Below are 24,762 nucleotides of genomic sequence, written 5' to 3'. Positions count from 1 at the left end.
TTCCTATACTATACTTCTTATTTCCATCGCGTATCAGTACATCTACGTAGATAATGCTACTCACAATATCGAATCATGCGCTTTGTAGTTTGACGTATACCCTGATCAGCAAGTACATCATATCCAGTGCTGCTTTAGCTTATCGGTTCCCACCTTCCATGGCCTATATGTTACATCCTCCCATTGAAGAATCTCGATCTATCAGTATCTTCTGCACAACGGTAGGTTACATGAAGAGGGGAAGGTGACACTACTAGTATGCTCTAGTACATGATCTGCATCCATCTGTCGGGGCAATCCGATGATAACCCGACCCCTCATAGGTTATCAGAGTGAAGCGCATATCAACTCCGTGCGGGGTTCCGACTTAGCCCTCAACAAGGCAATCATAACCAATCAAGGATCTCTTCTAGGTACCGTTTCCAGATCGCATGAAACGGTCAATATAACCCTGCTAGCCGAGCTGCAACCTTGCTATCGTGCTGCACGACTTCGCTAGTATTTGCAGGTTACATGCGGGTCTGCCAGGGTACTATTTATTCGGACGCACGCCCATTCTAAGACTCCAAGAATAATTCAGGCATCATCATGCGGTGGAGGGCACTTGGCACCGTCGGTCTTATTCTCGACTTCACCATCTGCGGTATGCACCTTGACATAATATAGCTCATGTAGTCTCTTACAATTACAGGGTTCTCCCGTCTGGTGACGGTCCCCACTATTCCCTTTGCTGATAATAATAGCACCTATGCACTGTCACAACTCACCAAGATTGTCGTGGATGCTCGCCATGCCAGTACTGTGGATACTCAAGGCCAAACATTGATTCCACCGACATTGAAAGAATTTGCCGCGACCTTTCAAGAGGACCTTCGTTCTTCTCTTGGGATCGACCTCCCACTTGTCACCAGTAATACCTCTAGCGACCATGCAATTTTCCTGACCCTCTCCAATAACACAGACTTCCGCGATGTTGCGGGACGCTTCACAGCGGAGGCATATGCCTTGCTCATTGACAATCATGGAATTGCCATCTCTGGGGCAAGCCCCTTAGGCGTTTGGTGGGGAACACGCTCACTAATCCAGGCCGCTGTGGTTAGCAAACATAATCTCCCTCAAGGCTCTGCAATTGATGCTCCAGGGTGGGGAACACGAGGCGTCATGGTAAGTCCTCAGACACCTCTACACAACCATACATCTAACCGATAAGCTCGATGCCGGACGTCACTACTACCCACCCGACTTCTTGATCGAAATGTGCTCGTATCTGTCCTTCTTCAAGCAGAACGTGTTCCATCTCCACCTCAGCGACAATCTCTACAACAACGTCGACCTCTACTCCACGCAGGAATCTCTGGATCTCTATGCAGCATTCCGGCCCTGGTCCGACGACCCCGCCCTATCCGGGCTCAACAAACGAGCCAACGAGTCGTACACGCGCAGCCAATTCGATCACATCCAGCGCCAATGCGCCCGTCGTGGTGTCACCATCATCCCTGAAATCGAAGCACCCGGTCATGCCCTCGCCATCGTGCAATGGCGACCAGAACTCGGCCTGACAGACCTCAGCATGCTCAACATCAGCCATCCAGACACCATCCCGACCATGAAAACAATCTGGAAGATCTTCCTTCCTTGGTTCCACAGCAAAACCGTCCACCTCGGCGCGGACGAATACTCCTCTTCTTACGTCTCCGACTATACTGACTTCGTCAACGACATGCACACGTACATCGCCGAGCAATCCAACAAAAACACCCGCATCTGGGGCACCTTCACCCCATCGCAGGGCGCCAACGTCTCCAAAGCCGTCACCATCCAGCACTGGGAATTTTACGAAGACAACCCCTACTTTGACTACATCAAGAACAATTACTCGGTCCTGAACTCCGACGACGCCTTCTATATTGTCGGAAAATGGTCTGGAAGCTACCCGCAGTTTCTCAACAAGACACGAGTCTTCCACGGTGATCCAGCAAACAACGGCCCCTACGCCCCCAACATCTTCTCTACCACTAACGCAACCGATAACCCTCCAAGAGATAACCCCTACGTACTCGGCCATATCGCCGCCCTCTGGAACGACTACGGTCCCAACGCAACGACCTATCTCGAGGCGTATTACTCCTGGCGTGACGTTCTCCCCGCACTAGCAGACAAGCAATGGGGCGGTGATATCCTGGAAGATGAATACGATGATGTGTTCGACACACTCCACGCTGTGATCCCAGGCCAGAACCTCGATCGTCATGTACCGAGCAAGACGGATCTGATTCTACATTACAATTTCGCCAATATCACTGGGACAACCGTTCCAGATTTATCTGGGAACAACTACCACGCCACGTGTAATCACAGCTGTCCCATTAATACATCTAACTCAACCATAAGATTCACGGAAACATGCACCCTCACCACCCCTATCCAAAGCAAAGGCAGAGACTACACCCTCTCTTTCTCTGTATATCCTTCCACAAGTCACCCGTCACCTTTATTCTCAGGGAGGGATTCTACCCTCCTCAACGGCAACGGGTCCATAAGTAACATCACCCTTGTGAGCGGCGGCAACCCATACACACTGAACTACAGTCTCCCGGTCGGAAAATGGTCGGATGTGAGCTTGATCGGAAAGGGAAATAAAACATTCTTATCTGTTGACGGGGGTAAGAAGATGGAATTCCTAGCGAGACTAGGCGTGAATGGGGAGTACTCGGTGTGGGCGCCCATTGCGATCGAGGCACCGGTGCAGAGGATCGGGGAGGGATTTGTAGGGATGATGGGGGAGGTTAAGTTGTGGGGGAGTGCGAAGTGAAAATACTATTACTTAGTACTAGTACTTTTCTTACTGATGACCTTTGGTAGTCAATGCTACTAGTGGTACTATGATGTCTGTCGATGGTTATTAGAGCGCATCACAGGGCATTCAGTTCTAGTGGTATCGATATTTAGGAGCAAAAATATATATTACTAGTACCGAGAACGACTGCAACTGAAGTAGACCTAGAAACCAACCACAAAAACCTCACCCAGTCCGACTTTCACAAAATTCGCCACTTCAATCCCCCTAATAAACAAAACCAAGAATCCGAACCACCCATTCATGGTCCAAGTCACCCACGAGTCCCTGAAAGTTACTATCACTGGATACTGGGTAGAAGAGAGGTGGGTAATGGTTCCCCTCCCTCCCGTCTGCCGGACCCGCCCAGATTAAAGATTTTTCTCATTGCAATCTACTCCGTACTAGTTGTAAGCGAAGTGATCCAGAAGCAGGATTTTGTTCTGGTGAAACTCTATTCTTCTCTATTTATTTTCATATCACTAATAGAAATATGTCGCACTGAGTCACAAAAAGCAAAATTTTAATGTTGTCAAACTGACTTAGATTTGATGGGTGGGTAGCAGAGATAGTTTGAGAGGAGAGGGGGGTGCGGGAAAAAAAAAAAACTAAAAATGGAGCTGAAGGGGATCGAACCCTTGACCTCTCGCATGCAAAGCGAGCGCTCTACCACTGAGCTACAACCCCAGTTGAGATACTTTCCTGTTTGATCTAATGGTTCAGGAGATACTCATTCACTTTTCCCTTTTATTCACTGGGATCAATGAGCAAAAACAAGTGATGTTCATAATAATCAATATATGTATGTATGTATATTCGCCCATCTATCTATCTATATATCATAGCAGTCATAACATGTCATATCATCTAGCAAGAAGAAAAGATGAAGATCAAATCCCAAGAAAACAATGACAATGTATAGCCCACTTTTCCGTCCCGCTGTTTCCCATCTATAACCCGTTGTATCCCATCCCATCTAGGGAGAAAAAAGAAAGAAATAAGCAAGCAAAGTACCCTCTCACCAACACCAAACATGACAGATCTCAAATCAAAATCAGTAAGAAGGGAATCATCAAAAAGCAAAACAAATAATGGGGTCGGAGAAGTGAATCGAAGTCAAAAGAAAAGAAGAGAAAGAAGAAGAAAAGTCTATTTATATCGCGCAAACAGTATCATCCCTATCACCCGGCCCAATACCCCTCCTGCTCACACTAAAGAATGCAATAACCAAGCCTAGACCAGCTAGACCGGCAGAGCACCACAATCCTGTGCGGTATTGATGCGCGAGATCATGTCCCTTTTTGATGTCTACTTCTTCAGCGACGGCCGCGGAGATGGCAAGGGCGACGCCGGAGCCGATTTGGAAGGCTGTGTTGAGCTATTTTCTTCATTAGTTTGGGGCTTCCATTGTGATGTAAAAAAGGGGATAGGGGATGGAGCTTACCATTCCACCACATAGACTCTTCACATGCACAGGGACAGTAGTGAGAATGGCAGTGCTGGTGGTGACGAAGATGAGGGAGACGGCAGTGATGCTGATCAGGGAGGTGGGGAGGACATTGACCCAGCTGGATGTAAATCATTAGCATGCATTCATTCATTTAGGGGATAGAGTGGGTCACGTACAAACTGGTTTCCGGGCTGGATGTGATAGCGCTCGGGACTGGGGCGAGAACAGTGAGGATCAACCCCGCCAGCAGGGTGTATTTCCCATTGACGTATTCGAGGGCCTTGCCGGTGCCCATGGAGGCGATGAATCCGATCACTCCCATGGGAAGGAAGCGGAGGGCGGTGTCGCCGGCAGACAGCTTGTCCACTTCTTGGGCCATCAGGACGATGTAGTAGATGACGTTTTGGTAGCTGCCGTAGCAGGCTGGAGGGGTCTGTTAGTTTCTCTGCATGTAGGAAGATTAGGGGTGGAGGGACTCACTAAATCCTGCGATCCACAGACCAGCAAAGTTAGGGAGCTTCCACAAGCCCAGAGGCATCAGTGGGTACGAAATGAACTTCTCCCAGAGAGTAAAAGCCACCAGCAGGGCAACGGCCAGCACCAGAAGGACAATGATGAAGGGTGTGCCCCAGCCATAGGAGCCACCGCTGGACAGCACGAATTGGAGGAGAATCAGACCCGCAGTGGAGAGCATGGCGCCGACATAGTCCATCTTGGGCTTTTCCTTGCCAGCAAGGTTGTCCTTGGGAAGGACAATCGCACCCAGGATGCCTAGCGAGCCGGTGATGATGACAATGAAGTAGAAGATGTATCGCCATCCCAGAGAGGAAGTAAGGAAGCCACCAAAAATAAGACCCACGCAGAACCCCACAGTTCCGGAGGAAGCGTAGATGGACAGTGCGCGGGTCCGATCAAGCCCACTGAAGTAGGAGCTGATGATTCCGATCGCTGAAGGCACAGTGAGCGCAGCTCCCATGCCCTGCAGACCGCGGAAGACTGTGAGTTGGATGAATGATTGGCCGAAGCCAATGGCCAGGGTCCAAAGGGAGAGCCAGCTTAGACCCAGACAGAGGATCAACTTGCGACCATACCTGGATGAGAAAGTCTATAGTTAGCTTGGTGAAGGATATTGTCTCAAGGGGACATGGTACATACCGGTCGGAAAGAACACCCGCAAGGAGCAAGAACCCACCAAACGTAAGGGTGTATGCGGAGATCATCCATTGGAGATTGGTGTCCGACACGTCAAAGTTCTCTTGAATAGATGACAAAGCGACATTGGCACTGGTCATGAAGACATTGTCGAGGAATTGGGAGCCGGAGGTGACGAGCAGGATGAGGGCGCCTTTCCACGAGGCCAGACGACCAATTTCGGGACATGGTCCCAGCTTCGTGAGCTGCTTCTCTTCAATTGGGGTGGCAATACCCGATGAAGGCGTGCTACTGTCATCACCTAACGACGAGCCCGGACGAGAAAAGATAGTGAATTGGGGAAATTTGGAGGGAGTATCAGTGTCAAATTGCTGCGGCTGCTGCTGCTCCTGCGCGCGGCGGCCTCGCAAAAGATCGAGGATGGCCATTTTGATAGAGATTCTGAATTGAGGAACTACGAGACAGGGACAGCCGGGTCATTTTTTAAATAGTAGATTGGCGGGGCGCAAGGAAAAAAAGTCTGTAAAGAATCTGAGGAAAAAGTGGGTTCTCTCAGCTGGGGGAAGGCAGTGATGGTGTGGCATCGATAGACTTTCTCTCCGTCCACACTTCTTTTTCGGTCGCGCTCCGTGCCCTAATTTCTGGTGTTGCAGCATTTCTTCATCGATTGCGCGTCCAGCATAGTTCAGTTGACCCTGCCATTGCGTTTATCGCATTATCGCTAGTTTATTAATAGTCTACTGGCTTATCTGTCTCCTCCAGTCTCACCCTGCAGTGCGAAGTGCGACCACATTGTCTCTGGTGGATCAGGTCTGTGATTTCTCATTCGCCTCCCTGCTGAATAACACTACCATCCCCATCCTTCTCCTCTTCCCTTTTCCAGACGGGGGTTACGACTCCAGCAGAGTCGAGTAACTGTTCACATGCTCGCCACAGAGTGGATCGTTACAACGATGCTATCGATAGTGGATTTACGGGGTGGATATCCAATGCTTTCTGCTCCACGATCGCCGCTTGACATGTGGTCTGTGAAGCCTCCATGAATGGATAGTATATTGCTTGGAAAGCTTGTGTGACCAGCTGTTAGTCGATCGGCGATGTGGATTAAGCCTAGAAAGAAAAAAAAAAAAAAAAAAAAAAAAAAAAAAAAAAAAAATACAACACCTCTAAAAATTTGGAATGGATTATTATTCAACCAGTCAGCGAAACCTGATTGCGTGCTCCTTTGGTTTGAGAGTGTCTGGAATCCCTACTGTAGCACCCCTATCTCTATCTAGCCACTGATCACCGTCCGGATGAACCCGTGTGCGGCGGGAAGCTGATCCGGTCCCTTTTTTCCAATGCTTGCTTGCTTGCTTACTTGCTTGCTTTTTCTTCTTCTCCTTAGCCTTCCATCCCGAGACCCAAGCCGTCGCTCCCGTTGGGTCGATCGACAAATAGTTAGAAGCTTCAATGCCGAAACTATCGGGCCGAGACAACAACAAATCCACCGGGCCCTGAATGATTACCCTAACCGCCCTGACCGCATCCGGTAAAATCAGGACCCTGTTGCGCGACCGCTTTTTGATGTCCGCCATGTTAATCTCCGCACATTGCGTACTCAGGGGTAGGTAAGTATGCAGAGGATTCGTCATGATCACCATGATCACCCACTGATTCCCGCAAGGGTGGCTTTTTTGTCAGTACTTTGGAGGGGCTGAGAGGGGGAGAGATCAGAATGAGAGGTGGCAGATCCCCGTAGTATGCACTTCAAGCAACAACCGTTTTAGCCAAGAGAGAGCGACATGTCCGTTGAACCCACAACTGTATACTATATTAATGAAGCATTACAACCAACACAACCCTACGGGCTATCGCAGTCTCCACTAGTTGATTACTGATACTGTAATGCTATGGAGCTATTGATATTGAAGGATATAATCCATGCAGCTCGACAGCGTGGTTGTAAATCTCGCATTGACTGGCCCACGTTGAATGGATGGCGGGTCATAAAGAATAATAAGAAAGAACTAAAAAAATCTGTCAGCGTAGTATATCAATAGTAGCGGTGATAGTGAAGCTAGAGATTTCTCTCACCAACCAACCAAAGTACTGCAATGAAAATCAGCTAGCGTGTCGAATTCCATCCATATCGTTCTGTTATCGCCAGGAATCCATCCTCGGCAGACTTGCCCACGAAACAATTGGCCAAGAAAACGGTGCCTAGATAACCCTGTTTTGACCAACAATCCCCATGTCTCAGATTCCCCTTGAATGAGATGACGACAGACAACCCGGATTTCAATGCCAGGGGCGCCCCCAACTTTCCAGGACGACTTGCCAATAATTCGATGTGGTGTATCACAAGCCCCACCAAACCACGACTGAAAGGGCTGGTTCTCCAGGCTGACAGTTTTAATACTATAGCAAGTGAAGCGAAATTGGATGGTAGTGACGTACACTTCTGTGAGGTCATGCTTCAAAATTATGCTTGATCTGGTTATAAGTGTGATGGCTGAAACGCTAATCTCAATCGTCACCCACCCCCGTCCTCCCTTGGGCTGACAGTCTGATTGATGATCAATGTCTTTTATGTCCATTCATTGCATGCATGTTTGGTGATCATTCTTCATCATGGAGTATGCGTTTAGGCAGAACTGTCAGGCCCCGGATGTTTGGCGGGAAGCTACGCCTTCTGCTTTTGCTGTCTGGGGCTGATATTGTCCGATATACCTGAGTGTCCCTGATACTTTTGTTCATTGACGTGGGTGACTGTTTTCTCACGAAAATTTTATGGCAAAAATGGCCGCTTCTAGCGCGCTATTAACTGAAGCATGCCCAAGCGACCGTACAAGGACCCGCAATCTACCGTATGGTAAGTTCTCCATAGACCAGGTCTGGTCAGTCAATAGCTATTATCCAAGGCACTAAGGTAAACATAGGGATTAACAACTGGCAGTTGGCTATCGAGAACACACTGCTCAATTGGTTGCCTCTGGCTCCATCTCCACCACGCTCTCGTCAAGGCACCATACCCTAACGGGGCAGCGGACCGGACACGGGCGGAAGGCACCTGGACGGCAGCGGCGATGTGGATATCTCCAGCTAGTAGGAGCTGAGAGGTACAATAAGTAGCAAAGATAAGGTTGAGGTGGCGGTGAGGGCTTTGTTTACCAGAGTCTAGAAGGCTGAAGGATGGGAGAGGGCGATAAATGGGACATCGAAGGCCTAGACAAAGTCTTAACGGGTGGATCACCAGTGGCGTTCTAGAGCATCAAAACTTTGAGCCAAGTCACGGATGATCCACATCGCCCCACTGTGCCACGGACCATCCGGACTCTCCTGCTGGCTATTTGGCTATCTCGTTGATGGAGTTAAGAGGGTCTGTTTGGCACCAGTGTGATCCTTTCATGGGATGATAGTGGTTGTGTTGTTGACAGCGTTGACCGCTCCACAACCAATGCAGTGGCAGATGTCCTCAGAATTCATCGGTTCGAAGGGGATGGACATCCTACCATGGAGGAGGAGATACCAGTGTACTCGAATAGGAAAGCAAGGACATCCTATATTGTGCTGATGATAATGGGCTCAGCAAAGGGTAGATTTCCTCTGTCTTTCGTGGTAACGAACCCTTATTTTACCCATACCCAATGCAGAAATCTAACCGTCCGCCAGGCTTGTATAGTGGAGCGATTTCTTCTCTCAGTGTTAAGGGTCCAATAGTACCTTGTACATTAAACGAGAACTTATCTACTCAGGGCAACATAACAACCACAAGAGATGACCAATGGGTTGTTGGATAATTTACCTAACCTGGCCGAGAAAAGGTGGTTGTCGAGACAAGCGCTGCAGACGGGTAAAATTACTCTTAGGAAGCACCGCCGCAGGACCCTAAGTCAAGGACTCACCCGAGCCCATACGCGACTAGTATATCACAAGTATAGATCTCCTACCTTCTATGGTGCCGCTCAGTATGGTGCTCTTATTCTACCAGGATAAATGTCCCTGAACCCAGTACATGAACCGCTGCACATCGTCGGTGCCTGAGGATCCGCCCCACCCGCTCCATCCATGTCGTCATCGCTGATATCAATCCTCCTGGTCAAAAACCTGAAATGCAGCAGCCCTTGACACATATATCTCCCAATTACACTCTCATAACTCCTTTCCCTTCTTAAAACTCCCACAACCTTTACTCCTTCCTACACTCTTACATACACAAACCCCAGAACACAAATACACAACGCGAAATGTCACCCTCACCCTACGCCTACCAATCCGAAGTGTACGCGCACGGCCTCCGCGACCAAAAGCCCGCTATAACCTTCATCCCCAGTGAATGGGAGAACCTCGCACGAGAGCGCCTCTCCGCCAACAGCTTCAGCTACGTGCACGGGTCGGCAGGAACAGGCGAAACCGACCGCAAGAACCGGTCCGCATTCCAGAGCTGGTCTGTGATACCTTCCCGACTGGTCCCTTCGGCCAAGTTCCCCGATCTATCCACCACCCTCTTCGGCAAGACCTACTCCTCGCCTATCGCCATCGCCCCCGTAGGGGTACAAACTATCTTCCACCCGGAGGGTGAACGCGCTGTTGCGCGCGCAGCGGCGGAGCTGGATGTGCCATATACGCTGAGCACGGCGACAGCGACCTCTACTGAGGATGTAGCGGAAGCGAACGGGGCGGATGGGAAGAGGTGGTTTCAGCTGTACTGGCCTGGGAATGAGCATAACGATATAACGGTTAGTTTGTTGGAGCGGGCGAAGAAGAATGGGTATGATGTGTTGGTTGTCACATTGGATACGTATATCTTAGGGTGGAGGCCGACAGATATGGATAATGGGTATAATCCGTTCCTGAGGGCGGATAGCATTGGGGTGGAGTTGGGATTTAGTGATCCGGTGTTTAGGAGGCATTTTAAGGATAGATATGGAAAGGAGGTGGAGGAGGATAAGGGCACTGCTGCGGCGGAGTGGACGAAGATTGTGTTCCCCGGGGTGTCGCATTCGTGGGAGGATTTGGCGTTTTTGAAGGAGCACTGGGAGGGCCCGATTGTGTTAAAGGGGGTGCAGAGTGTGGCGGATGCGAGGAGGGCGGTGGAATGTGGAATGCAGGGCATTGTTGTTTCGAATCATGGCGGCAGGCAGATGGATGGCGGAGTTGGGTCGTTGACGGTGTTGCCGGGGATTGTGGATGCTGTGGGGGAGCAGATTGAGGTGTTGTTTGATTCCGGGGTGAGGTGTGGTGCGGATGTGATGAAGGCGCTAGCGTTGGGGGCGAAGATGGTGCTGGTGGGTAGGCCGTATGTTTATGGGTTGGCGATTGCTGGGGAGGAGGGGGTAAGGCATGTGTTGAGGAGTTTGTTGGGTGATTTGCAGTTGTCGTTGCATTTGGGGGGAATTAGGAGTGTGAGGAAGGAGGATTTGAATAGGGAGTGTTTGGTGAGGGAGTAGATGTGTGTTAAGAGAGTTATATATATGGTATGGAAGGGATGGAAATGTCCTCATATCAGCACATTGCAGTAGATTAACGCATACTAGGCCATCGATAAGCAATTCTTACTATTAGACACTTACAAAGAAGAGCAGTTGCATAACTCAGAGTAAGGATTCGCTCAGTATCTATGTCAAAATATACTTTCGTTATCAGTTACTATCAACCCTCCCCCTTACTACAACTGCTCAACCTTCCAGACCTGCAATAGTCAGTCTCCATGCATCTAATACCAAGAAATGACTTACACTGCGAATAAAACTCATTCTCATACGTGCACGTCCACCCACTCGGACACTGCGTCGCTCCCGTATACCCGCTGCCACCGCACTGCCCATACGCTGACGCCGTCGCAGTAGCAGTCGATGTTGCCGAAGTAGTCGAACTACTCGACTTCGTTGTCGTTGTCAACGTCGTCGACTTAATACTGCTCGTAGTAATAGTTGTAACCGTACTCTTTGTACTCGAAACAGTCGTGCTCGTACCTACCTTAGAAGTCGAAGTCGAAGTTGAACTCTTCACCGCCGTCGATGAAGCACTAGATGCAGTAGCAGTCGCACTCGGCAGACTTCCACTCGGATCACCATAAAATATGCCCCGTCCATTTGTGCCGACAAATACCCTTCCATAGTTCTGCAAATCACCATTAACGACATTCGCCGATGCAGCCCCGAACCCGTGATCGGCGTCGGAGATTATCTGCCAATTGACACCTTGATCTTCTGTTTTGAAGAGACCTGTGACGCCATCGACAGTGAAGAAGCCGAATAGAACAGGGTAATCACCATCGGAAGAGGGCTTGCCAAACCCGAAGCTCCATCCCTCCGTGCATCCGCTTCCGATCTGAGTGAATGACTTGCCGTAGTTGGTTGAATGAAAGAGGCCTGTGTCAGTACTGACCCAGACGTCACCAGCAAGGGAGGGATGCGCGCGGATGGCGTTGGCGGTTGTGCTGCTGCCGAGGGTGGTGGTGACAGTAAAGGTCGCCGCGGTGTCAGATGAAAGGTAGAAAGAGGAGCCGGACGCTCCGTAGAAGTAGGTGTTATTAGCCTTGTCAGAGGCTATGACAGCTCCAGAGGGGAGAGAAGAGACTGCGCTGAGAGTAGCTGAACTTTTAGAACGATAGGCGCCGTCGCTATTCATGAGCAGGATAGTGTCGGCGTCTGCGGAGAGGGCGACTTGGCCGGTCGCAGTGGAGGAAGAAGCAGCGTAGTCGGCGTACCAGGACTCACCGAAGCTGGAAGATAAGGCGAGGGTGGGATCAGAGTCACTGGATCCAGAACGAACGATGTTGGCGGGCTTGTTGCCGGCATAGTCGATACCGTTAGTTGACCCGTAGGTTGGGGTGTGGTAGTATTGTGAAGGGGCGGTGGTTAGGGAAGTGTGGTAGAAGCCACCATCGTCGCCGACCGCAGAGAGAAGGGCAGGTCCGCCCGGGGGAGTGATGAGACCAAGGACAGCCATTTCTTCAATACCTACGGCGAGAGATTCGATGGTTACATTGTGTGAGCTGTCCCAGTTTTGGAGGTCATGACCACCGTAGATGGTCGCACCAGTACCGTAAAGCCAATGGTCAGAGTCGAAGGGGTCAATGGCGAGGGCTTCGACCATCCACCCGACGCGGACTGGGAACTCGTCCGTTGAGGTGTCGTCTTGTAGCCACGGGGCGTTGGAGATGTCATACGAATAGTAGTAGTTGATGCTGGGATAGCCATTCCAAGCCCAGATAGGCGACCAAGTTGCTCCTGAATCTGTACTACGCCAGATTAACTCATCGGGCCACCAGCAGTTAAGGGCTGCGACCATGACAGTGCCGGGAACCTGGAGGTCGACTGCCAGTCCACCATAGCCGTAGTAGGTGTCTGCCATGGAGGTCGGGCTGATATCGGTCCAGGTGCCGCTGGTGATGTTGTATTTGTGCACAGTGCCATTGGTGCCATCGTAAGGACCAGCGCCGTTGGAGTAGGAGATATAGAGAGTGTGCTCGGATGGTGACAGAACGCCTTTGTGGGGAAGGAAGCCATACAATGGCTCTCCGGATACCCAGGCCCCTGTGGTTGTAAGATGATATTTGTGGAAAAAGATTGGAGGTGCTTACAAGTTTCACCAGCATCTTCAGAAACAAAGACTGATTCTCCAGTGTCCACCACGCCTGTTGTTGTCAATGAACTGCCCTGAAGGGTCTGAAGTCTCTAACATACCAACAAAGATGCGCGGAGTCGGAGAGCCACTAGACCCCGAGGTTGAGTCGAAGGTGACCCAGGCAATTCCTACCGGATCAGACGTGTAGGTGGAGCTGGAGTCTTGAAAATAAGTGCCAGTCCACTTAAAGGCAGTCACGTTCGACCAGGTCACGCCATAGTCCGTGCTCTTCCACAAGCCATTGCCACTGCGGGCTCCAAAATACAAGATGCTGTTGTCATTCGGGTCCACGGCGAGTCGCTGCCGTAGTCAGTGTGTGCTTGCAAGAAACAGACATGGGACATACTTCGCCAACGCCCCGACCGGGCATGTTCCCTCCAACTTTGAAGGGAAGCTTTGTCTCCTCCCAGGTATCGCCCTGGTCGGTTGACCGCAGGATCGAGCCGTCATTGGGATCCCAGTCATTAGTGTACATCCCCACTGCAACATACACTCGGTCGGTATCAACGGGATCGGTCGCGATCGCATCAATGCCCCAGTCGTGCCTGAACAGTGAGCACAAGCATACTGTAGGAGGGGCTTACGTACTAATTGGAGTTGTTGGCCCAGTCCATCAAGGGAGTCCATGTATCATCCGAGTTCAACCGGTATGCACCGCCGATGTCGGTGCGAGCATACGCGACACCTTTGGCTGAAGGGTTGAACACGATGCCCGGCGTGAAGCCTCCGCCACCTGATTACCTTAGCTTGTTCATTCCCTATGCCGAAAAGTAAATCATACCTCCTGTGACTACATTCTTCCAGGTATATTCCTGAGAAGCGGCTGCCTGAACCGAGTCCATCAGGTAGCCTGCTACCAGGGCTGCGAATGTACGTCGCATTGTGAATGATGATTGCCTTGGTGCTACTGATCGATTATCAATCCATGTGGGAGAGCATGAAGCTTATATATCCAGCAGGTTCAATTGCCGGAGCTGTTCTTCAGGCACAATTCTACAAAACAATCATGTTAGCACATGCGTGACATGCAGCTGGCCCTGCGTTAGTGACTCGAACAGACATGCTATACCTGACCTGGAACGGACCAAGGCATTGTGTGGTCAGACGGACGAATCTTAACCTGCGAAGTAATGGATGATCTGATTCTGTGGATGCAGGGACGAGGACATATATCCGGAGAAAGGACCGAATAGCCGAATAGATTAATTATGAGGAGGTTTGGGGCAGATGTTGCTGCGTGACTGATTCATCACGGAGCAGCCTCCGACATAACAGCCATCAACGCATTGACGGAGGACCTTAGACTTGGCTAATATCCGCGTGTGTTCGGACAGTACTCATAGGATCATGATACAATACTCTTCATAGAAGCTGTGAACTGTTTGACATTCATAGGGCGGTGATGGAGATAAAATGAGCTCTGATTGGCGGAACAACGAGCTGCAGATGGGAATGAATGCATGCCATTCTGATGGCACGCAGTCCCGGACAGGCACGGTCGGGATTTTCTCCTGGCGCCTGCAGGACTAGCGCAGCCATGTTAACTTTTACCCTCGAACGACCTTTTCCAGTTGAAAATTACCAAGAATGTGCAGCTGGGTTTAGTCTTGCCCAAAGGAGAACTCAAGTAAAGCATGTCTCAGTGATAGAGTTCTTGGCAGTTGTGACTCGCCTGGTACCTTGCCTGATAACTTGTCATGTCCGGAGCAATAACTGCAAGGCCTGCCATAACATGCCGAAAGGCTCCACACTTCCAGTCAGAAATTTGACTTGACGCGTTTGCCGCCCGGTCGGAGTGGACTCTATCCAGGCTACTGTTCAAAGGGTGGCCCTATGGCACTCCGACTGAGGGAAGTGGTGGGGAGCCAATATAAGTCCGCTCAAAATTATGAACCGTCTCCCATCGATGGGTTAGATTATATTACGGACAGCTAGCAGAGAAAACTCGTTAACTGCCATCAAAGTCTCAGTAACTGCTATCAAAGTCTCAGACTGGGATTATGCTACCGGGGGCCTAGCCGTCCTTTCGGCCGAAACTAAAGTGCGATCCAAGCTCCAAGCAGGGCCGGTAAAGCCATTAGAGTTACCGTGGACATCGGGATTTGATCAACGTCCTGGAACCATAACCGGCGAATAATGTCAGCGGACGGGTTCCCATAAGAAGCAAGGTAAAAAGTGAATCCCGAAGGTGCCTGTTGATCCATCAACGTCAGAATCGGCCCGTGCAATCAATCCGGGACTGGAGACCACAAGCCGGGATGAAATATTGATACGTCCACTGCCCTCACGCCACTGTGACACCCACCTGCAAGCTAATCCAGTTGACAGGTGCCAGGACCACCAGCTCTTCTTTGTGTGGGCGTTTCACCATGAAACGCCCCAGATCGACGGCCAATTTAGGATTGCCGCCCCACAACGGGCTGTCCCATTTTTGAGCTTCGGGGCCTTATTGGCTCCATCTAGTCATTGGTGTCATGGTTATATTGATTCGGAGAATTTGTTCGTGTCATTTCCTGCTTGTATCCATAATAGGGAGCCTTGTTTTGTGGATCTCATCTTTTTGCGCGTTGAGCTAAATTTACAGACACTGGAGCTCAGATTATGCTTGCTGTGGCAGGTATGTAAAGGATGCGGTTCCTGGTTTGCTGCACGTAGAGTTTGACTGCAGGTCATCATCCTGTCAGCTCTATTCATTCCTTCACCATGCCAGGGGGCCTGCATCCACCGCTTTCGGTCATGGAATCATGGCCTGCGCGCAACACCATCAACCCGGAAACCCATGGAGCAGCGTCCATTGTGCTCCCAGTTATCTTCGGATCCGTCGCAGTCACAGCAGTCATACTTCGACTATGGGCTCGCTGCGTGATTCAGCGACAAGGTAAACTAGACGACATATTCATCGCATTAGCACTAGTAAGACAACTCCTCTCCTATCACAACCCAATACCTTCTAACAACCTCTAGATCCCAGCCATAGGCCTCAACATCAGCTTCCCCCTCGGTACTACCAACACCAACTCTCCCACCAACTCACCCCACTAACCAACCGCCCAGGAGCTTACATCTACGGCGAAAACCACCACGTATGGGACAACACACTCCCTCAACTCCTCCAATCGCGCAAACTTGCCATCGCACAAGAACTTTTCTACATCCTCTCCTCATGCTTCACCAAGATCTCGGTCCTTCTCTTTTACCGGCGCATGGGCCACCGTACCACTATCTCCCCTCGCTTCCTCAACATCATCTACATCAGCATCGCCAGCGTAGCAGCCTACACGCTCGCCTTCTTCATCGTAATCTGGGTCGCCTGTCGTCCCTTCTCGGCCTACTGGATGGAAGTCGACCCGGAGTATACCGCCACGCACAAATACACGTGCTACAACGAACCTGCTCATCTCATTGCAGCGACATTTATAAGTCTCGTGCAGGATATCGTGGCCACGACGCTACCTGCTGTGTTGTGTTGGGGCTTGCAGATGAGATTGAGGCAGAAGGTATTGCTTAATGGGGTGGTGTTTGGGTTGGGGTATTTGGCTGCTGTTGTGGCGGGGGTGCGGGTGTGGTTTCTTTATAGGATGTTTTATGTCAGTTATGATGCAAGTTGGGATGTTTGGTATTGTTGGGTGTTGGCGATGTTGGAGGTGGATGTTGCCGTGGGGTGTTCGTGTTTACCCGGGGTTAATGTTTTTGTGAGGAGTGTGGGGTGTGGTGGGGGCAGGAAGGGGGGAAGTGGGAGTGGGAGTGGGGTGGGGTCGTGGAGTTGGAGTGTTGGGAGGAGTCGGAGTTGGAGTTGGAAGTGGGTGAAGGAGGGGGGTGTGGGGGTTCATGTTAGTACTAGGATGAGAGCCAATACTGTTGATGGGGAAGCAAGGGGGGTAAAGAATGAAGGGGGTGAGAGGGGGTCAAATGATACGGAGAGGGATCTTCTGGATAGGCAGGCTGGTAGTGTGGTTGAGTTGAAGGTGTATAGAGAGGTGTTGGAGGGGGAGGTGTGACTTTTGTACGATAGTGCTGGCACTGAATAAATTTACTTGGGTCTACGGATATGCTCATTTTTAGTTCTTTGGTTCGCATCAGAGTTTCTGGGGGTCATTATGTCATTACTCACATGGAGGGCTCTCAGTATAGAATTTATGGTTATCATTGTGAGTCAAGATGAGTGAATACTAGCTTCGCAGTCTGCCCAGGAAATTTAGATTCAATAATATTCAATTGTTGATAGCAAAAAAGAAGTTGAGTCTTTAATCTTCTTGATAGGTTTCCTCTTCACCAGCAAGAGACAATAGCGTCTTTGTTGGAATACATTTGCAGATGAAGTACAACAACAGCATCTTCAGGACACCCCGCGAACGTGAATACTTCAGAACCCAGATGCATATTCTGCGTATAGCGGAAGGATTGCTAAGTAGTAAACAGCTTGCCGAAACAACTGCTGCGAAGCTGAACTTATAAGCCATAGCTGTTTGACGCATCTTTCGAAAGACAGCTGCTAGACAACCTTGATAGCTAGTAGCCGTCAGACATTCCCTATAGGAGATGATGTGTGTTAATACTGGCATAGTCAGTGAAACACACATTTTAGCTAAGTGGTCAATGGGAAAGGTATAGAACAAAGGTGAAAGCGCAAGCTGTTGAAGAAATTGAATGCCTCTGTCACACAAGTAATCAAGCCAATTGCGATAAACGCTCTCCACGAGTGAGTCACGTTTGAAGCCCTGGCGCAGGAGACCCATCCAGTATTCCAAGTTATGTATTTCTAGATCAGTCTGTTTCCTGTCAAGGGGCCTGGGTATAATATCAATCATGTAAATTCCGCTTTGGGACAAAGCTTGTGCCGTTATGTTGACGGAATAAGGGATCGAGGGCTTAGTTACTAAGTGCTGCTGTCGCAATGAGTTCTCCAAGTCCTCGAACGTTGGACTGTCATTACTTGGAGGAGGAAGGAACAATTAAGGTGTGATGGTAGCATCCCAATTGGGACCGTAGCTCCAGAAGGGCTTTCCCATTTTAATAGCCAATATGAACGAGAGACTGCTGTCATCCATGTCCTGGAGCGAAACAAAAACGACTTTGGTATTGAAGCCAAGGTCTCCAGTGGCTTTTGTGAAGACGACTCTTGAATCAGACCGCCGGCCAGAATTCGATGGGAGTACGTCCACTATCCCAAGATTAGGCGGAAGACGTCTTATAACGACGGAATAACATGGCCGATTCATATTCATGATGCCTGCATATGTTGCATCAGTATCAGGGAAAAAGTAAAGCTGTTTACGGGGCCATCTAAACCAGGCTGCATGATCGGCCACGTAGTTCCCTCGTTTTGATCGGCTGTAGGTATCGTATATCTTCAGTAACGGCACGGCGATTAGCCTAGTCGGGTCCGTCTTGGATTGGCACTGAAGCAGAACGAAACAGCCGTCTGTGAGTCGAAAGAGTGGCAGTTCTATGCTTAGGCCCTTGTTGGTCATCGAAAAGGGAGGGGTCGGCTTCTTGACGTCGCATGGAACTATGTTGCCACAATCCCGAAATGCTGCTGGGGACTCCGCGAGCATCCCATCGATATCTGAGAAATCAATTTGCATTGCTCCAGAGGTTTCTGGGGGAATTGCGTAGTCTTTGAAGATAAAAACCATTTCCCAGAGCAATGACTGAGATATAGACAATGGTCGTTTATGACTCAAATCATGTTCTGGTGCTCTGAAGCTCCACGCAAACAATGATTGATCGTCGGAATATTTTATGATCTCTTCTTGTAGTCTTCGAAAAGCAGCAGATCCCTCTCCATACAAGAGGGGCATGTTGACTTGGAAAATACCCAGCAAAGAATATGCCATGTCCTCTATTCGACTTGTTTCACGGTTCGATGCCCAGCTCATTCGTTCCGCGATGCTTGTTGACATAAGATCGAATTTGAGATCTTCATTGTGCAGCCTCACTAGTAGAAAGGAGGTACTAATGCCAGTAATGTCACTTATAATATCAGCCAAAGTCTCCCTCGCGGATAGATCTGACCAATCCTGAGCCAGAAATATGAGTTCTGCTGGTGCGATGAGCTCTTGAAGAGTCCATCCTCGAGTGAACCATCGACTCCGCGAAAAGGCGGCTTCATCAAGCTTTCCATCAATTTTTGGGGGTACATCTGCTAGATATGCATAGCAGATTTCGGACTCCGCGTACCATGCCATCATAGAGTTGATGGCTTCAGAAAGTTCAGCACTGCTCGTTTTATCGATGCAGCAGGTATCCACCCATACATAGCCTAGACTATTTTGCAGAGCCCGTTCACAGGAATGCTTGATTTTGGCGTACCCCAATTTCTTGGTGGCAGTTGGCGTCTGCATGTCCTGGAAGGTGACTTCATCTTGTCCCCAAGTATGAGACAGGATAGCGTATCTAGGAATATTCTGGCCCACAAATTCCTCCAATCCGAGGGTTCTGGCGTTTATCAATCGCATTGTCTTTGTTTAGAACGGGTTGCTTTCACAGTTCGGAAATCATGCAGTGTTCCATGCATAGAGGAGAGGATTCTCTGTGCGAGGTGGTCAAATAGAGAGGGAAAAGGAGCTGAAGAACTCTCAAGAGACATGACTGCTCAACTTTCAGCTCAGCTGCCGAGCAGATATATGGTGGGGCATCAGTGCTTTTGTTTGCAGTGGGTCTGGCGGGCCTTCCTTTGCTATGATTTGACAGCGAGCCGCCCGGGCTATCAAAATGGCCAGCTGGCGCCCCATCGAACAGATCGCCGGAGCAATGAGATTAAAGCAGAACCTTGCGGACTCCGTTCAGTTCACAGGGGTAATCTTCTCGGTTCCTGGACTTGCCCGGAGTAGTCTCTTATAGCCCTGTAGTCATGCGACTCAGTTGTCAGAACGACTGGTTGCGCTTAGCTTGCATGATGAAGCAATACATGTTGGAACGTTTGCCAAGTAGACCAACCTACCGATATATCGACACTATAGCCACCAAGAAGCAGGGGTAACTCAGATAGACGTCTCAACAATATATATCTTCGGTATAAAGGATTGGAGATTGTTAGAGGGAGTTAGTAGATAGTCTGCGTGCTATTCAGGGTATCAGTACTATTAGGGCAATATATAAACTGAGCAGACGAAGTTCTTAATACTACTGCGGACGGACTCGACCACCACTTGGCTGTTCCATGAAACTACCATGAAGTTACGAAAGCAGCAACTGCCATTAGTCGCCAAGACCATATAGACGACCCCCTTCCCTATAATAATAATACCCCAATACCTTCTGAACAAAGGAACTGAGAATAACTGGTCACTCCAACGATCTCAACACCTCCGCCGCCACATGTTCTCCCGACCGCACAGCCCCATCCATATACCCAGTCCAATAGTATGACGCCTCCGTACCAGCGAAGTAAATCCCACCCACTGACTCCCTCAAATACTCACCATAATCAGTGAGCACACTAGGAGGCGCATAAGCGACTGGTCCACCGCGGGAATACTCTTCCCAGTCCCAGCGCTGAACAATCACATGGTCGGGATGCGCAGCTTGTGGACCAAACATGCCTACGAAGCTGTCAATGACTGCTGCTTCAATCTCTGTCTCGTTCATCTTGTCCACTAGTCTCATGTCATCACCAAGGATGAACCCCATGATAGCACCAACGGATTCATCAACCGGGGTGTTGTCGAACGTTATGTGGATGATGCCGGTATCGGCAAGTGCTTGCGCATTCAGCCCCTGCTCACGCCACCAAGGTGTGGGATAGATGACTATTGCTTTGCCTATTGATCCCATGCCCATGCGCTGAGTGAGTTGATCTCGTGCTGGGGGGAGGGGTGGGTCGTAGGAGATGCGTGCGGCCATAGGAGGGGACATTGCGACGATGACTCGCTTTGCTATGATCTGAGTCTCATTTGAGATAATCATGTATTGCCCGTTGTTATGTTCCACTCTCCGAACAGGACTGCAAAGGTGAATGTTCTCTATTCCCAATTTATCCGCCAACCTCAACGCTATCAGCTGGGTCCCGCCAACTATCCGACTCTCCTGAGCACCCCCAACCACATCAATAAGCCGATCCAGTGTTCCCACCTCCGTCTCATTCCCACTCGCCGCGATATAAGCGAGCGTATACAGCAACGAGGGCTCATTAGTCTCGGTACCCAAAACCCCAGTAACGAATGTATTGAGAAGAAACTTCGCATCAGACAATGTAAGCTGCGAGGCGAAGAAGGTCCCCAGAGTCATGGTATCCCACATAGAGGCGTTGGGATGATCCCATGGTGCCCGAACATCAATTTCGGCGGCGAGGGCATTAAGCTGCTGCTGGAGTGTTCCCACCTCGATCAAAGTCTCAGTGGCTAAGGGCGGAAGACTAGCACTACCCAATTCACATGTATAGTTTGTAATTGTACCGTTTCTCAGGAAAGTGCAATTGCCTGTGTTATAGGTCGGATAGGTAGCTAGCCCCAGTTCACCTGCAAGTGCTAGGACTCGGTCCTGCGTTGGACCCACAAACTCGGCCCCAACTTCCTCGACAATACCGCCAGGAAGTTCGACATTCAGGACACGACCTCCGACACGATCGCGGGCTTCAAGTATGGCAAAGGTTTTACCAGCGGCGGCGATGTCTTTTGCTGCGGAGAGGCCGGATAAGCCTGCGCCGATGATTGCAACGTCCACTTCCGAGACGGAGAAGGCTGCTGCGAAGAGGCAGATGAGGAGTAGAATAAGGAGATGGAAAGTCATGGCTTTTGAGGTTGATCTCATCTGCTGAAATAAAGAAACCCGAGTTTTGTCTCAACAGGCCGGCCAGGTCAGTCTCTTGACGGCTCGACAGCTCGACAATATAACCCGAGAATGGCTTGTGACCTGCCCGGTTGAAAACCCGCCGGAACAACAAAGTAACTGGGAAGGCGCACCTGTGCAACCTGAAAATGGAAGTAGCTCTACATGGCACTCATTTACATTGGATCCATCTAGGATAAGGTATGTTTGACCAATTAATAACGGTGAGATCCAACAAAAGTCATTCATTAACTATTTCATTACTCATGCTAACTAAATCAATTTGAACGGATGCAAAGCACTATTCACAGCTTGGAGCGTGCAATACCCGAGGTCTTCAGGTCAAAGCGATCCAGATTCATGACCTTATCCCAAGCGGTAACAAAGTCCTTGACAAACTTTTCCTGTCCATCCGAGCTTCCATAGACCTCGGCCAGAGCGCGCAGCTCAGCATGCGAGCCAAAGACCAGATCTGCCCGTGTCGCCGTCCACTTCGGCTGACCCGTCTTACGATCCGTACCCTCGTACAGATCGCGACCACCATCCTTAGCCTTCCAGGCCGTGTTCATGTCAAGGACGTTGGTGAAGAATTCATTCGTCAAGCGACCGGGAGTGGAGGTGAAGACACCATGCTTCGATCCATCGTAGTTGGTGTTCAGGACGCGCAGGCCACCCACCAGGACGGTCATCTCGGGCGCAGTGAGCGTCAACAGGTGTGCCTTGTCGACGAGATAGTGTTCAGCGCGCACCCGAGACGAGGACTTTCCATAGTTGCGGAATCCATCAGCCACAGGCTCGAGGTGAGAGAAAGATTCCACCTCGGTCTGCTCTTGACTGGCGTCCATGCGGCCGGGGGTGAAGGGAACGGTGATGGAGTGGCCGGCCTCTTGGGCAGCCTTTTCAATAGCCGCGCAACCAGCCAGGACGATGAGATCGGCGAGGGAGATCTTCTTTCCAGTCGAGGAATTCCGGTCGTTGAAGTCCTTCTGGATCTTCTCGAGCGTGGACAAAGTCTCCTCCAACCATGGCTGGTTGTTGACCTCCCACTGGCGCTGGGGTGTCAGGCGGATGCGGGCACCGTTCGCACCGCCGCGCTTGTCGGTGCCACGGAAGGTGGATGCGGAGGCCCAGGCGGTGGACACGAATTTGGACTTGTCCAATCCAGTGTCGAGAATAGCGCGCTTCAGAGCAGCGATGTCGTTTGCATCAACCAGAGTGTGGTTGACAGCCGGGATGGGATCCTGCCAGATCAGATCCTCGGTTGGTGCCTCAGGCCCAATGTACCGGGTTCGGGGACCCATGTCACGGTGGAGAAGCTTGAACCAAGCGCGAGAGAAAGCATCGGCGAACTGGTCAGGGTTCTCCAAGAAGCGCCGGGAAATCTTCTCGTAGGTGGGGTCGTAACGGAGCGACAAATCGGTTGTCAGCATCTTAGGGAGGTGCTTCTTGGAGGGGTCATAGGCATCGGGAATGATGGCCTCGGTGTTCTTGGCCTGCCACTGGTTGGCGCCCGCAGGACTCTTGGTGAGTTCCCAATCGAAACGGAACAAGTATTCGAGGAACGCATGACTCCACTTGGTGGGAGTCTTGGTCCAGGTCACTTCGATACCGCTGGTAATGGCGTGTGGCCCTTTGCCGGACTGGTAGCGGTTGGACCAGCCCAACCCTTGGTTTTCGAGACCAGCAGCAGCGGGTTCAACATCGACGTTATCAGATGGAGCGGCACCGTGTGTCTTACCAAAACTGTGGCCACCAGCGATCAGAGCGACCGTCTCTTCGTCGTTCATTCCCATGCGACCGAAGGTGGTGCGGATGTCGCGGGCGGCGGCAACCGGGTCTGGGTTGCCATCGGGACCCTCGGGATTAACGTAGATCAAACCCATGTGCGATGCAGCCAGCGGCTTCTCCAGGTCGCGGGTGTGAATGTTGCGATGGGGTGGTTCGTCCCCAGAGAGCGCACCATGCTTGGTGACTCCCGGGAAGCCATCAGAGTAACGTACGTCGTTACCCATCCAGGTTGACTCTCCTCCCCAGTAGACGGACTCATCTGCCTCCCATGTGTCTGCACGACCACCGGAAAATCCATATGTCTTGAAGCCCATTGACTCCAGGGCCACATTGCCGGCCAGCAGCATCAAGTCCGCCCAGGAAATCTTTGCTCCGTACTTCTGCTTGATGGGCCACAGCAAGCGACGAGCCTTGTCCAAGCTAGCATTGTCAGGCCAGCTGTTGAGAGGAGCGAACCGTTGTTGACCCTGACCACCACCACCGCGGCCATCGAAGACCCGGTAGGTACCGGCACTGTGCCAGGCCATGCGGATGAACAGGCCACCATAGTGACCGAAATCAGCAGGCCACCAATCTTGCGAGTCGGTCATCAAGGCATGGAGGTCTTTCTTGACGGCATAGTAGTCGAGGCTGTTGAAAGCGGCGGTGTAGTCGAAGTCCCGCTCGTAAGGGTTGGATGCCGGAGCATGCTGGCGAAGAATGCCCAGGTTCAACTGATCAGGCCACCAGTCAGTGTTGCGGGTGCCTCCACCAGCAACGTTGGCGTTAGACCTGCTTTGGCTAAAAGGACACTTAGCCTCGGCCATGGTTGGATATTAGATGTGGATATGCGGAGATGTGATGTCTATGGCAGATGTCTGATGGGATGGATGATGGTTCTCAGACAAGAATGATGATGCCACGATAAACTTTTCCAGTCACACCCTTGCCTGTCCCTGGGATGCACCTTATATAGGGTTTCCCCTCTGCACTTTCCCCTCATCAACCCCTCTCTGTCTGGCCCGAAATGGCCCGGTCACACGCCCTCGTAGCACCCGGATTGCGGCAGCTCGAATTCGCCGGATTACTCACCCCGCAAGGATCTGCAAATCCGGGGAGGTGCTTGGTCATCGGCTGCTGAGTCAAAGGATTGCAGCCAGAACGATTGGAGAAT

The 24,762-nt window shown here is 50.6% G+C and overlaps 10 protein-coding genes and 1 non-coding gene across 11 annotated transcripts; 3 read left to right on the top strand and 8 right to left on the bottom strand.

Annotated features, from left to right (window-relative positions):
* Positions 1-588: 588 nt before the first annotated feature.
* AKAW2_20381A (uncharacterized protein) lies at positions 589-2,812 on the top strand (the record flags this gene model as incomplete). Its single annotated transcript, XM_041685087.1, has 3 exons — positions 589-643; positions 692-1,164; positions 1,211-2,812. 3 exons carry the CDS (start codon positions 589-591, stop codon positions 2,810-2,812), a joined length of 2,130 nt encoding a protein of 709 aa, XP_041539207.1.
* Positions 2,813-3,451: 639 nt separating this feature from the next.
* Positions 3,452-3,523, bottom strand: AKAW2_t20009S. Its single transcript has one exon. It is a non-coding gene; the product is annotated as a tRNA-Ala (tRNA).
* Positions 3,524-4,226: 703 nt separating this feature from the next.
* AKAW2_20380S (uncharacterized protein) lies at positions 4,227-5,866 on the bottom strand (the record flags this gene model as incomplete). Its single annotated transcript, XM_041685086.1, has 4 exons — positions 4,227-4,404; positions 4,463-4,709; positions 4,767-5,377; positions 5,442-5,866. 4 exons carry the CDS (start codon positions 5,864-5,866, stop codon positions 4,227-4,229), a joined length of 1,461 nt encoding a protein of 486 aa, XP_041539206.1.
* Positions 5,867-6,637: 771 nt separating this feature from the next.
* Positions 6,638-7,081, bottom strand: AKAW2_20379S (uncharacterized protein; the record flags this gene model as incomplete). The annotated part of the gene is made up of 1 exon (XM_041685085.1): positions 6,638-7,081. One exon carries the CDS (start codon positions 7,079-7,081, stop codon positions 6,638-6,640), a length of 444 nt encoding a protein of 147 aa, XP_041539205.1.
* Positions 7,082-9,667: 2,586 nt separating this feature from the next.
* On the top strand, positions 9,668-10,870 carry AKAW2_20378A (uncharacterized protein; the record flags this gene model as incomplete). The annotated part of the gene is made up of 1 exon (XM_041685084.1): positions 9,668-10,870. One exon carries the CDS (start codon positions 9,668-9,670, stop codon positions 10,868-10,870), a length of 1,203 nt encoding a protein of 400 aa, XP_041539204.1.
* A 228-nt stretch (positions 10,871-11,098) lies between these two features.
* AKAW2_20377S (uncharacterized protein) lies at positions 11,099-13,527 on the bottom strand (the record flags this gene model as incomplete). Its single annotated transcript, XM_041685083.1, has 5 exons — positions 11,099-11,112; positions 11,159-12,961; positions 13,009-13,062; positions 13,112-13,352; positions 13,399-13,527. 5 exons carry the CDS (start codon positions 13,525-13,527, stop codon positions 11,099-11,101), a joined length of 2,241 nt encoding a protein of 746 aa, XP_041539203.1.
* A 2,228-nt stretch (positions 13,528-15,755) lies between these two features.
* Positions 15,756-17,050, top strand: AKAW2_20376A (uncharacterized protein; the record flags this gene model as incomplete). The annotated part of the gene is made up of 3 exons (XM_041685082.1): positions 15,756-15,965; positions 16,017-16,053; positions 16,107-17,050. The coding sequence occupies 3 exons, from the start codon at positions 15,756-15,758 to the stop codon at positions 17,048-17,050; spliced, it is 1,191 nt and encodes a 396-aa protein (XP_041539202.1).
* Positions 17,051-17,296: 246 nt separating this feature from the next.
* Positions 17,297-17,860, bottom strand: AKAW2_20375S (uncharacterized protein; the record flags this gene model as incomplete). Its single annotated transcript, XM_041685081.1, has 1 exon — positions 17,297-17,860. One exon carries the CDS (start codon positions 17,858-17,860, stop codon positions 17,297-17,299), a length of 564 nt encoding a protein of 187 aa, XP_041539201.1.
* A 144-nt stretch (positions 17,861-18,004) lies between these two features.
* AKAW2_20374S (uncharacterized protein) lies at positions 18,005-19,510 on the bottom strand (the record flags this gene model as incomplete). Its single annotated transcript, XM_041685080.1, has 1 exon — positions 18,005-19,510. The coding sequence occupies one exon, from the start codon at positions 19,508-19,510 to the stop codon at positions 18,005-18,007; it is 1,506 nt and encodes a 501-aa protein (XP_041539200.1).
* An 829-nt stretch (positions 19,511-20,339) lies between these two features.
* Positions 20,340-21,782, bottom strand: AKAW2_20373S (flavin monoamine oxidase family protein; the record flags this gene model as incomplete). Its single annotated transcript, XM_041685078.1, has 1 exon — positions 20,340-21,782. The coding sequence occupies one exon, from the start codon at positions 21,780-21,782 to the stop codon at positions 20,340-20,342; it is 1,443 nt and encodes a 480-aa protein (XP_041539199.1).
* A 344-nt stretch (positions 21,783-22,126) lies between these two features.
* On the bottom strand, positions 22,127-24,415 carry AKAW2_20372S (catalase/peroxidase; the record flags this gene model as incomplete). Its single annotated transcript, XM_041685077.1, has 1 exon — positions 22,127-24,415. One exon carries the CDS (start codon positions 24,413-24,415, stop codon positions 22,127-22,129), a length of 2,289 nt encoding a protein of 762 aa, XP_041539198.1.
* Between the last annotated feature and the right edge of the window lie 347 nt (positions 24,416-24,762).

The sequence above is a fragment of the Aspergillus luchuensis genome, chromosome 2 (assembly GCF_016861625.1).
Source record: "Aspergillus luchuensis IFO 4308 DNA, chromosome 2, nearly complete sequence".
NCBI classification, from domain to species: Eukaryota; Fungi; Ascomycota; class Eurotiomycetes; order Eurotiales; family Aspergillaceae; genus Aspergillus; species Aspergillus luchuensis.
The sequence above is the reverse complement of the archived record's forward strand: the minus strand, read 5'-3'. Positions and strand labels throughout refer to the sequence as shown.